The sequence below is a fragment of the Desmodus rotundus genome, chromosome 13 (genome assembly GCF_022682495.2).
Source record: "Desmodus rotundus isolate HL8 chromosome 13, HLdesRot8A.1, whole genome shotgun sequence".
In the NCBI taxonomy this organism is placed as follows: Eukaryota; Metazoa; Chordata; class Mammalia; order Chiroptera; family Phyllostomidae; genus Desmodus; species Desmodus rotundus.
In genome coordinates this window covers 92,879,308-92,892,161 of record NC_071399.1, presented here as the reverse complement: position 1 = coordinate 92,892,161, position 12,854 = coordinate 92,879,308, and the positions used below count along the sequence as shown (strand labels likewise).

Here is a 12,854-nt window from a genome sequence, read left to right as displayed (position 1 = left end):
AGTCCGTCTAGTCTCCCGAAGGCAGGTGGACGCCGTGTGGGACTGGCAGGGCGCTCCTGCTGTGTAGAGATGGGCTGGCTGTGCAGAAGGTTCCCACGGCTGTAGCAAGTGGGTCTGACCACAGCGCGGTCACTGGGGAGGGAGCATAGGGCCCCACCCCATTGGAAGAATGATTCCAATGCGTTGGGTTGGCCAAAAAGTCTGTTACATTTTTCCCGTAAAAGAAAAAGACATTTTTCATTTTCACCCATAACTTTACTGATTTGAGTATTTTGAGCATGCCGGCTCTCCCCTGCTATTGGCTTCTAGTGGGTAGAGGTCGGGGGTGCTGCTAAGCACCGTCCAATGTGTAAGACACCCCACAGCAAAGAATTTTTTGGCCAAAGTGTCAATAATACCAAGACACTTCACAAACCACTTTTGCCACGTTCCATCGGTCACAGCACCTTCTCCATGCATGGCACAAATCTTTTTTGTCATTTCACTTGTGTTTTTACCTTTCTGGAAACAATAAAGCACAACGTGCTGAAAATGTTGCCTACCATCTTCCATCTTCAATATTAGAATGGCCTCATAAAAATTCACCAATTTTGATAAGATTTTTTTAAATGCACACTGATATGACAGCTGTCACCATACCATCTGACAAAATTGTGTCGAATAAGTTAAAGACAACTAAGCACTACTAGAGCCGTCGTATGGAAAAAACGTAACTGACTCTTCGGCCACCCCAATACTTGGAAAGCCGTGCCGTTTCCTGGTGGCACCTTCTACTTTGCTGGGAATACCGGCCTTGCACTGTTCTCTTGATCTTATTGGGTCCAGTGGAGGGCACTGAATCGGAGTTCTGGGTGCCCTTTGACCTTTTCTTTGACACAGTAGAAGTTGTTTGAGATACTTTTCTGAGCAGATTCATTTGGTTGGATGCTGAGCTAGAACTAAAGCAGTGGAAATACTTGCCTTTGGTCACAGGCATCCTTAATTTGTTGGGTGGATGACCGGAGACTTTTACTGCCTCAGTAAGGAAACCTGGACCGCACGCTGACTCTGCACTTGATAAATCTTTCCAAATTGCCGCAGGGGAACCAAAATGTTAATATCCTCTTCAATTGCTTGTTTTTAAAAATAAAGTATTTTAACATATGCAGATTTTTCTGTTCAACTACGTAATTTCATTTTTAAAGCTTATTTTTTGAAAAAGATTTCATTTATTTATTTTTAGAGAGGGGACAGGAGAAAGAGAGAGAAACATTAATGTGTAGTTGCCTCTCGCATGCCCCCTACTGGGGACCTGGCCCTCAACCCAGGCATGTGCCCTGACTGGGAATCGAACCCGTGACCCTTTGGTTTGCAGGCCAGCACTCAGTCCACTGAGCAACACCAGCCAGGGCTTAAGCTTCTTATATTAAAATAAAGCGGTAATCATTTTTGGATATTGGGGATGCTGCACTAGAGACCTTCTATGTTTTATTGCATTGTGTAAATCAGTTTTAACTGTAGAAACATCAGATCCAAATAAGCAAAAAAGAACTCCCATAATTCTACTACCCAGAGACAGACACACCGTGATCTCTCATTTTCCTTTGTGCGTATTTTTTCTTTAATAGACATTTAATGCTAACCAACGTGAAGTCTGCAGTCCTCACTTCCAAACATGAAGCATTTCAACAAATGCAAACATCGTCCCCATTGTGTTGGTCCGGGAGCGACCCATTGTATGAATGCACCCAATTTATTTGGCAGGTTTCCGTTTGCTCGTCCTTCTCCGCATTTCTTACTCTGCAGATGTTCTCATGTGTGTATCCTTGCGTAGCTGCCCGATGTTTTTATGATAAATACAGTGAGTGTAAAACACAGCGCTCCTCGGTCCTTTTGGAATGCTCCCCCGAGCTCTCGGTGAAGGCAGTTTCACTTTGCACTTCCCTCCAGGTATACGAACACCAGGACGGCAGCAAATCTCTGAAGCTGGGGGACTTCGGCCTGGCCACCATCGTGGACGGCCCCCTGTACACAGTCTGCGGCACTCCGACATACGTGGCTCCGGAAATCATCGCCGAGACCGGGTAAGTGCTCCCCGCGTGCTCACGGACATGCTGAGCTTGCCGAAGAACCCACTGGTCTGCTTCTAGGACCGGAGAGACAAGACCGCCGCCAGTCCCGCCTGCACAGAATTAGTGACCAGGTTTCTTCAACTCTTTCTTTTTTTTTTACTTGAAAGTGGGAGACTTTTTCTCTGTTTTCCCAATCAAGCTGCCAGTTACTGCAATCTTGTTTAAAGCTTCTATTCAGCCTTGGTTAAGATAGAACAGCAGTTATTAAGCCCAGAGTAAACAATGTTCAGACTAACAGACAGACAACGGTGGCAATTAGGTCTCTTTGGGGACGAGGCAGCAGACGGTGCTGTGTGCGGAGATCACCACTTCCTGTGGCCACCTCGTTCAGGGGGCCTGAGCCGTCTGCTGGTCCCGTTCAGCCCACTTGGCACCAGCGGTGAACTGCGAGGTGCGCTCAGGCGTCAGAGGGCGGTCTGCCGCTTTCTGTGTGCAGCAGCCTAGGAATGAAAATCTCTTGGATGGGGAGGGAAGGTGGGTTGGCCTGACACTTACTGTGGACCAGCTCTACGCCAGGCCCTAGACTCCCTCACATAATCCCTCCCCTCCCAGTAGGTGGTCTGAGTCCCATTTGGCAGATGAATAAACTCAGATTCCGTTGATTGAATATCATGGAAGCTCATGACTGCAGGCAGCGGGTCAGCCTTTGACCTCAGGGCAGTGTGAGCAAAAGGCTCGTTCTGGGAAGAGCCTGTTTCTTACCAAGCATCACAGGCAGGGTCTGCAGTGCTCTCTGCCAACAGAAGGATTCAGGAGAGCAGCCAGCAAGGGACTGCCACCCTGCTTTTTCTTCCCATCATTACTACAAAACCACAGCTAGTGGTCCAGGGTGTGCCCGCTGGGGCCAGCGGAGAGACTTTCTGCTTGGACCAGCGGCCAGACAGGCAGCAACACAGAACAGGTGGTAAGGGAGTCCTAGTAGGGAGGTCCCTGAAGTGACGTGTGAGGGAATGAGCACCTCCCTCCCTGTCGAATTTGAGGGAGAGGGGAGACCATGTCGATAGCCACACCTGACCCCCTTCCCAGGGGCTCCTGAGGCGTAGTCCCGCTTTCTGCTGCCAGGACCCGGGGCCTGCCAGGATGGAGCAGTGTGGGGTAGAAAGAGGGTTTGGCAGGGCCCTTGAAGGCTTGAGTGGCCACTGGCTAATTGTGTGATCTTGAACAAAATTGTTTACCCCTCTGAACTCGGTTTTCTCTTCTGTAAAGTAAGCAATAATACTCGGGAAACAGTAAGATAACGTAGGCCTGTAAATTGGAAAATGTCCTACATGTGATTGTTATTTCTAAAATTAGGGAGTGAGATAGTCTCAAGGGTCCATCCCTATCTCAAAATTGACAACACTATGATAAACCTTTTGGCGGAAACCCTTCACTTACTGGTACCTGCCCACGAGCCCAGCCATGCCTTGCTGTGCCTCTGTTCCTGCGCCTTCGAGAGTCTCTTGTTTGGTTACTCTCCCCTTGCATTCTCTTTGGCCGGCGGGTCTCAGTTCAGTGTTTGTTGTTGGGTGTTCCATCGCGTCCAGTTAGAACAGCAGAAGCAGCTGTTTCGCCACGCCCCACAGTTTGTTCCGGCCCGACTTTGCTAACTCCGACGTCCCTGGCTTTTCCAGGTACGGCCTCAAGGTGGACATCTGGGCAGCCGGCGTGATCACCTACATCCTGCTCTGTGGCTTCCCTCCGTTCCGTGGGTACGTGGTTCCCTCTTTCCTTAGCGCACAGCAAAGCTCCCCTCTAGCCTCCAAATGGTCCACGCGGCCTTTTGCACTAAGGGGCCTGCAGCAGGAAAAGACAACATAAGAACGTTACTTACCAAGCCTATTAGTTTTTCCTTGTTGTGCCTGCTGATTTACGTATCTTCTTTGTATAATGTAAAACCTCATTCTGTCTGGATTTACCAACACTGTTCCCTATGGACGTTTTGAATGGCCTAAAAATCATTTGACCCGTTGACGGGGAAGGGGAGGTCTCCAATGTCCAAGAATGATGGGACGTTCCCTGAGGCGGCTTTTTGGTCCTGTGTTTTCCTCACCGTTGTCCTTCATTCCAACAGAAGTGGCGATGACCAGGAGGTGCTTTTTGACCAGATTTTGATGGGGCAAGTGGACTTCCCTTCTCCGTACTGGGATAATGTTTCTGATTCTGCAAAGGTAGGTCTCTAGCCCCTCCCTCTTCCTCGAGCCTGCGTGTCTTAATGGAATTATTATTCGGACTCACGGTGCGCACAGACTAAATGACACAGTAAATGTGATTGCTGTACACATTGTAGCTGTAATTGCTAGTTTTTTCTAAGATTCACAGCCATCAAGTCATCTGCTCGTAACCCTCGCCCCTTCCCAAGTGGCCCCGCCTCCCCGGCTTCATCACTCCCTGTTCTCACACCCTTTGCATTGTGATGGCCTCTTGCCCCGCCCACACTGGGCTTCAGCCCATGTTGGATTTCTGCTTAGCTTATTCTTTCTGCTCTTCTAGGTCTTGACCTAATTTTATCTTCCCACTGAAGTTTTCGCAGACCCCCCTGTTCCCGATTACAGCTCTAAAACCCTACCTGCTCATTTCATTGTCCTCGTCTACTTTAGGTTTCTCCATAGCTATTCCGCCCTTGTGTCCATCTGGTATACCACCCAACTACCTTTCTGTATCTGTCTACTCTCCCAGATACGTATCGATAGGTGGGTACGTTTTATTAATGTAATTCATTTTCTCGCTCTTCCCACTAGAATGCAGATTCTGTCAAGACACAGATTTCTGTTCATTGTATCGTTACTGTATCGTTAGTGCCCACATAGTGCCCGGTGCATAACCGGGACTCAGGGCCTGTTGAGTGAATACATGAACAAATGAATGAGTGAATGAGCACATTAAGCATTTAATTAAGCAAAGTGGAGAAAGCTCAATGTGGGTTGAAATTATTCAGCAAGATGTCATGGGGAAGCTATGATTTCACTCGGACCTTAAAAGACAGCCAGGATTTAGAGGAAGGGGTGACGAGGCGTATGGTTTTGCTCCACCAAACTAAAAAAGCAGCCTCTAAGAAAACCTGAACTCTCACTCTGAGACATTAGCCAACCCTGAGATTAAAAAAACATAGAAAAATATTTTAGTCGATCCCTTAAACTTATGTCTCGAAGCCTTGACATAGTTTGGAACAGTGAAGTGGAGAAGCAAATTACCCTTTGACTGTCCGGTGTATGTAACTTTTCTTTTGTTGTGTCCGGAGTGTGAGTTCAGTTTAACATCGGACCCCTCAGGCCTGACCACTTTCCATAGAAAATGATGCGTATTGATTGGGCCCAAGTCTCTCATGGTCTTCAACTTTGCAAGAGCCTACCTCTGGACCGGGGAAAATGCGGGGCCTTGAGAGAGGTGTGGGGGAAGGTGCACAGGCGAAGGGAGCCGGGACAAGGCTGCAGAGGTGGGGGTGGTGGGATGAGCACGAGGTCTGGAAGTCACTGACAGACAGGACTGTCCCCACGGCACCTGGCAAAGAGCATCACACACGGTAGTTGCTTTAATAAGTCCCGGCCCAGTGAGAAAGTGAAGGTAGATACTTATGTCAACAGAAATCAATCATATCCATCATGGAATGGCACTCAGGGCCCATGGATGTGAGGGGCGAGAACACACCTGTCTGACCAGTTTGTTACAAAGTGGACAGATGTATGACAGACTCAACATTCAAACCCAAGCTGGGCTTTCCTGGTCCAAATCGATTCGAACTTAAGGGAACGTTTTATTTGTTCCATTAAGTCACTTACCACTTCATAGTTCTATTTTGTGTATGTTTTTTGATCTAGGAATTTTTAAAGTGACTTTAACAGATTTCTTTAGAATTCTTTGGCTACTACAAATAGTTTCTGTTTTACTAACTAGCTGTTGGCAGTTCTGTGTCTTTTCTTATAAGTTTCTTCCAAACCTAAATAAATATGCCACCTTGCAGTTAAGAGGGAAAAAGACACGTTTTTACTTTCAGCTTCCAACATGAAAATGTAAAGTGTCTTTAAAATGTGATTTTTATATTAAAGTCATTTAGAAATCTATTTTTTAAAGTGCAAAATCCTAGACAAGGACAGGAATTTTAATCCTGTAATTTGTGTATTTATTTCTTTTCTACTAAAACCATTTTTATTAAATTGATCTGAATATTAATTTCACCTTATTTCTTCCCATCAACTACAAGCTATGTATTTATAATTATAAATGTTCACTTCCTTTAACTTTTATAGGTGTTAGGTAGTGGTGGGTAAGCTGAGTTGATATATTTAAGATTTAGAGCTTTTCCAAATAGAACAGAACGTCTGTGTTTGAAAACGCCCAGATTTTGACGTGAAAAGCGAGACGAACCCCCCTCCCCTCTTGCAGGAGCTCATCACCATGATGCTGCTGGTGGACGTGGAGCCGCGGTTCTCGGCCGTGCAGGTCCTGGAGCACCCCTGGGTGAACGTAAGTGGCTTCCTCCTTTCCTGTGTCGGCTCCCAGTGTGCCTTCGTCAGATTGTGGATCTCCTCGCGCTGCCACCTCCTTGGGAGAACGCTGTGCTGGTGTTTGTTACCTCTCGCCCCAGTCAACATGCTGTAACCGTCACTGGGTCCCCGAGATCGGGGACCGGCCCTGCTGATGGGCGCTCCCACGGGGCCTGCACAAAGCGCTTCATCTGATTCAGAGGACACTGCCTCCCACCGGGGAGAGGCATGCGATTGCTCCCCCTCACCCCAAAACTCACATTCTGGGGTCCCGATTAGGGCTGGATACGTCAATCAGGTGGAGCAGATTTCCTGAGCTGGTACTGCTCTTGCAGCCTTTCTGCCAAAATACAAGGGACCCAGGGGTTTCTCATGCGCCTTGGAGTTCTTCGAGGTGGCTCTTCTCAAACTGACCTGTGCTCACAGTCGCCCAGGCTCTCACTAAAATGCAGACTTACGGGCATAGGTGGGAGGCTCTGTGTTTCTAAAAGCGCCCAGTGCCGCTGCCCCGTTACATGAGAACAAAGGTGTGATGGTGCCTCTTTCACTGTGGAGGAATTCTTGAGAGCAGAGTCACTGGTTTTTGGCCCTGCGGCTGATGGAGAGGGTTTGTTTTGAAAAGTAACAGTAGCAATAATTAGTGCTGATAGTGTTGCCTATTTTAAGTGCCTTACGTACATGAAGCAATTATGTTCTTCCTGACAACTGTGTAACCTCGCCGTAACCCCCACTGGCACGTGTGGAGGTCCATGGCCAGGCTCGGTGGTCCTTCCCGCCGGACTGGGAGACACAGAGGCTTGGACGTGGATGCGGTCAGGGACCCAGACGGAGACGCGTCTGAAACTGTCGGCTCGTGGACGTCAATTTTGCCAGCTTCCCTACAGCTTTGAATGAGTCAGCCTCGACTCTGAGGCAGCAAAATGGTCCACGTCTCTGAATTATCACCTTGGCCGTTAGTTAGATGGTATTTTCCAACGTAACTCACTTTTGAGGATCAGGCCGGACGGAAGCACAGGGTTGAGACAGACTACATGGGGGGTGGCACGACCATGACCGTGGGGTCTCGCGCCTGGTCTGCTCCTCTCCAGCCACGGGGCTGGGCTCCAGCACTTCACACAGTTGAGCCTGCTCCCCCTTCAGCCCATGGGGAGGGGAACATTCAGGACAGAAGGACGTGTGTGAGTGTGAGCTTGTCTAGATGCACAGCGAAGGTTTGTTTTAGGAATGTTTCCCTAGCAGAGCTTCCCCATTGGTGTACAAGTGTGCAAAGACATGAGCCCCCTCCGCCTGTGGGAGACTCAGGCAGGGCAGTGGGCGTCCAGAGTGGTCACCTCCAGCCTCACAACCTCTGCCTTTACCCCAAGGTGCTCATCAAAAGTTGTCCTTTTTGATGACGTGGGAAAGGTTGGGAAGCATCTCACATGGGCCTAGTAATAGCCTCCAAGACGGCCAGGGTGGGTACTGCTGTACCCACGTTACAGGTGAGGAGACTGAGGTCATGCTGGGTGACTTTTCTGAAGTCACTAAGTCTGTAACTGAGCCACAGTTCTCAGTGAGGCATCCACCTCCAAGCCCATTTGCTTCCCAGTGCTCCGCCCCATGCCGTATCCCCCCTCCCTAATTGTTGCTTTGTCCACCGTCGTCATTATAATGATGGTTCATACAGGTGAGCAACCTTCCCAGAGTACTTACCGGGGTCACGCACGGCACCTTTCCCTTGGCTGCACCGGCTGGAAGAGATGCAAACAGTTTCTCTTGGTGGGAGCAGTTGGTTCTGATTGACAGGCGTGCCTTTGGAAAGCCCGGGTCCACAAATTGCCCCATCACCCTGGAAGGACTGAGCGTGTGGCCACAGAGAATAAACCAGAAACCTGAGTTTGAAATGTGGCATTTGCAGGCTTATAAAGAGCTAGAGAGGAAAGAGATTCATAGACGTTTCTTAGATATTTTCATGCATTGTCATCAGAAGACCACTGCTGACCGGACCGGCCTTCCGGGAGCTCTGTCGGATGCACCCAGATGGTGGCCCGCAGAGAGGAAGGGCGGCCTTGGTGGGAGGGCATCACAGAGGAGAAGCCAGGGCTGCATCCTGGGGGCGGGGCTGGGGACGAGGGGTCCAGTGGGCAGCTCCAGCAGGACCCGAGTTCCCGCTGTAAGGTAACTTTGTGACCGCGAGCAACTTTGTCCACATGGGTGAGGGGCTGGAATGCCACTGAAAACACGCCGTTCTTTGACCTGGTGCCAAACCCCATGACCACGCATCAGTATATCCCGGCTCAGGGGGTAAAGGAAAAACAAGATTTCTGGCTGTTATCTTCGCAAGACTAAATTGCTCGTATTCCTGGGGCGGCGCATACACGTCTCCTCGGGAACGTCTGCGTTCTCAGCCAGCTTTGCACGCACCCGCACACACACGGTCCCACTGCGCTGAGTCCGCAGCTCTCTCTGTAGCCCGGACTGCCGGGGTCGTTTCAGTTTCCCGCTCCGATCCCCAAAAAACATTTACCAAAGGCAAGGGTAACATTTAGCGAGCTATCCAGGAGACTTCCAACCAAAGAATGCCCTTTGTTTAATTCGAAGGGGAAAAAAATAGATGATTTTGGCAAAAAAAAAAAAACTTTTAAATACTTAATGTATAAAGTGATTGCTTAATTTCTGAAGTTATATGATGTTCTTATGTAGTAACTAAATCAGAAAACTATTTTGTCTCAAAATAATAAACATATACCATATATATGGGCTTTCACAGCCAGCAGTAAGTATTTGCTGAGGTCTCCGAGTGCAACACACGAACAACCAAGCTATCAAAATAAATAAAGTAGGGATTCGACAGCAAGTCCACTTAACAAGACATTTCGCATTTGGAGATCAAATTACATCTGATGAGCACAGAGGACGCTACCTAAGGCGGAAAGTAAGACCAATTAGATGAAATAATATTGAATGTCAACTGTAATTGAAAAATAAAAAAGACAATAATTACAGGAGCCCTAAGGAGGTCGTCAGAAAGCTCTTCCTCGGCTCCCATTCATCCTAATTTTCTCCGTTGCTCACAGCACGGCCTTTTCACCCGGCGCTCTTGGAATTGAAAAGGCCGTCTCTCTTGAAACAGAGGGCAGGGCGGTAGGACCAGAAAACCTAGTCAGCAGCAGTCACTTGCTTTAACCTTGCTCGGGAGTTTCCTTGAGGCTCCTGTGGATTTTTCACGTTGGTTTGCACGCAGGGGTTACAAATCCCACTGTGCCCCCTGGGGTCCGTGCCCCTGCTCCACGATGGGAAGCCTCGTGACCAGGGCAGGTCCTGGCGTGGTCCCGGCCAGCCAGGTGTCTGGGGAAGAATGAAGGTTCCGGAAGGAGCGCCCCTCACCCGCCTGTGTCAGCTCGGGGTGGGCACTCTGTTACCCTGTTTTTCCGTCTGTGAAATGGAGGTAAGAGAATCACCCTCCCAGGCGCTTGTGCATGGCCTGCCGAAGGACCAGAGAAGATGACCTTGAGGACCAGTACTCTGTCACCTTTGTTGGATTTGTGCGTCTGAGCGAGTCACCACCTCTATCCTCCACTGCCACGTGCAGATGAAGCGCAAACTGGAATCACAGTTGGCACAGGAGGGGCTTGATCAGGGAGGAGAACCCCCCACCCACCTCCCCCCAAAATGATCCTGTGCGTGTGGGCTTCAGGCTCCACATTGATAACACGCATTGTCAGCTCTGCTGTGTTCTCCAGCATCACGGCCGGTTCCTCCAACACAGCTGCAAAACACCCACGGGGATTGTCCGCTCCAACTTCATGTACCTTACAGCTCACCGAGTGGAGACCCGCAGTGAGTTAGGCACGTCTGGTGTGAGGATGGAATAGGCAATGCCATGTCCAGAACATTCGGCGCCGGGGGAGAAGGTCCCTTAACCTCGTATTCACAGTTGGGACTAGAGCATCGCCCTGTGACTGTTTCATACGCATCCCTGCTTTTGCAGAGTTCCTTTCAAGGTGTTGGCCCGCCTGAGCCCATGCTATGTTCTGACACTCGAGCGCTAGGGGCCATCTCAATGCATGAGTTCCACGCGTCTGCGGTGGACCTTCGACCACTTCCCCAATTTTATCCATGAGGGACTCTAGCACGGCGCTCGGGGGAGTCTCTAGCACGAGGCTGATCCCTGGGTTTCACCCTAGAGGTTCTGATTTAACTGGTTGGCATCTGGGCACTGAGAATTTTAAAAGTTCCCAGGTGATTATAATGTGAGAAAAAGACTGGCAGCCCCTGTCCTGGTGGAAAGAACAGGGCTACATAAGTCAGGTGTAGTTACTCCGCTGGCTCAAGACTCCTCTCAGCTTCCTGGCCTTTCCATTTTAATTCAACTCCTTTATCTCACGTGCCCACTCTCTTGAAAAAAATACTACCGAGCTAAAATATTCACAACCGAGCTAAAATGTTCACACACAAAAATGAAGAAGCTGAGGAAAAAGAAGAAACAAGAGCTTGGAGAATCTACCAAGATAACCCACGCTAATAAAAATGAGCCCTACCCCCCAAAATATGTAAACAGTCATCTTCTGGTGTCGGCGGAATTTGTTGGAAAGTAAGAGAACCCCAAAGGTGCCGTCGTGATAAGTGAAACCACTTGCCTAGATTCAGAGACTGGGAGTGAGGACTTGCGGTTCCACTTTCTGCTTGGGCACCGTATCCTCTCCTTCCTCCAAGGCAGATCTTCACGTGTTCTCCCCAAGGGCCGTGTGAATCGTAGACACAGGGTGCGTGGGGCCCCCGCTGAGGGGCGTCACAAGTCCTGGGGTGCCGTGCAGCTGGCGATGGTAAGCACGTGTCCGGGGTAAATGAGCTGGAGCTGCTGTTGGGGACCGCTGCTCCAATGCCTGGGGATTGCCCCTGGGGATTCTTTCAAACTAACTCACAATATTCTGGTGGTAAAATGCTTGCGTCTGCCATGGTCCTCATACATTTCCAGATATTAATAATGCAGTCTGCAATGAATAGACTGAAAACCAGACCCACGATCCAAAAACAAAACTCCTCGGGGGGGGGGCGGGGAGGATTTTCTGAAGCATGACCCCTGGAAAGTTCTCCCTAAAGAAAGGGGGGAACTCACGCCCCCACCCCGTTCCCCAGGCTGCCTCTCCGACATCCGCCCGAGCACTGGAGACCAGGAAGCCCAGGTCCCCTACACACAGCTGGGAGAATTCATTTTCCATTTTGCAAACTCATTTTGTTCTTGTCAGTTGCAATGCCCTGTCAAGTGGTGGATGGGAATTTCTAAATCAAAAACCGCTAACCTCAAACCAAAACCAGCCCATGTCAAACAAGAAACCCCTCCCAGAAACTACACGCCGGAGCGTATGGTAATAATACGAGGGCTATTTGTAACATACTTCCAGGTTCGGCACGTTTGGAAAACTCATAGCACATTTTTGGCACATACTCTATTCAGAATAATGGCGATAAAGATGTATATATAAAATGTATGTTTTTAATGGCCCTATTTATTTTATTGATGCAAGACAGTAAATTAGCTAAATCTCCATCATCAATCCATATGCCTCAGGTACAGATTAGGTCCCGGCAAAGCCAGCTGTTGATGTCTTTTAATCCAATTTTGCTCGCAGCCTTCAGAATTGATACACACTGGCTGCAGACGTTGTAGTTGCTGCGGTGAGTGTGCGTGTGTGCGAGTGTGTGCGTGGGTGCCTGCCCTAGCTGAGACTCCTTATTTCACTGGTCTTGAAAGGTCTTCAGACTTCTGAGTCCAAACCAGCTCCGATGACTCGGGAGGGCTGCTTCACTCCTCTCATTGCTTCACCAGGGTTCACAACCCAGGGAAGCGGAACCCTTCCCTGAGTTTAAAGCCGGCGGCCCAAGCTCCCCGGCCCCAACATCTAACGGAGTTGCTAGGAGCCTTGGCACACGATCCAGAAGGGATAACGAAGTCCACTGTGAGAGTAGGCGGAAAACTAGCTCTTGGCTCAAGAGGTGGCCGGGAACATCTCAGGGAAAGGGGGCTTCTGGTGGCTGCGACGGTGGGGAGTAAGGAGGAGGCAGAGCCCTGCAGCCGTGGTCCAGCACCCTTCGTCCAGTGAGGTCAGGTGATCGGGGAATCCCGCCTCTGCACTGTCTCCATGTTTGTGCCCAGGCTGGTCAGCTTGGCCTGTGCGACGACAGGCCTACCCTGGCCCAGGGCTACTGCTGTCCACCAGTGTCAGCCAGGCGGCCCAGTTTGGATTCACCAGCCCCCACCCGATCAGGTCACGTTGCCTCATCTCTCATGAGTGGCACC

General features: G+C 49.6%; 1 protein-coding gene across 3 annotated transcripts in view; it reads left to right on the top strand.

Moving 5' to 3' along the window:
• Window positions 1-12,854, top strand: part of DCLK1 (doublecortin like kinase 1) — a 246,453-nt gene that overhangs the window by 212,074 nt on the left and 21,525 nt on the right. For all 3 annotated transcript variants that reach the window (XM_053916496.2, XM_053916497.2, XM_053916499.1), the window contains 4 exons: window positions 1,930-2,063; window positions 3,725-3,802; window positions 4,165-4,261; window positions 6,474-6,554. In XM_053916496.2, the coding sequence (XP_053772471.1) occupies window positions 1,930-2,063; window positions 3,725-3,802; window positions 4,165-4,261; window positions 6,474-6,554 (390 nt within the window). The remainder of the gene's footprint in view (window positions 1-1,929; window positions 2,064-3,724; window positions 3,803-4,164; window positions 4,262-6,473; window positions 6,555-12,854) is intronic.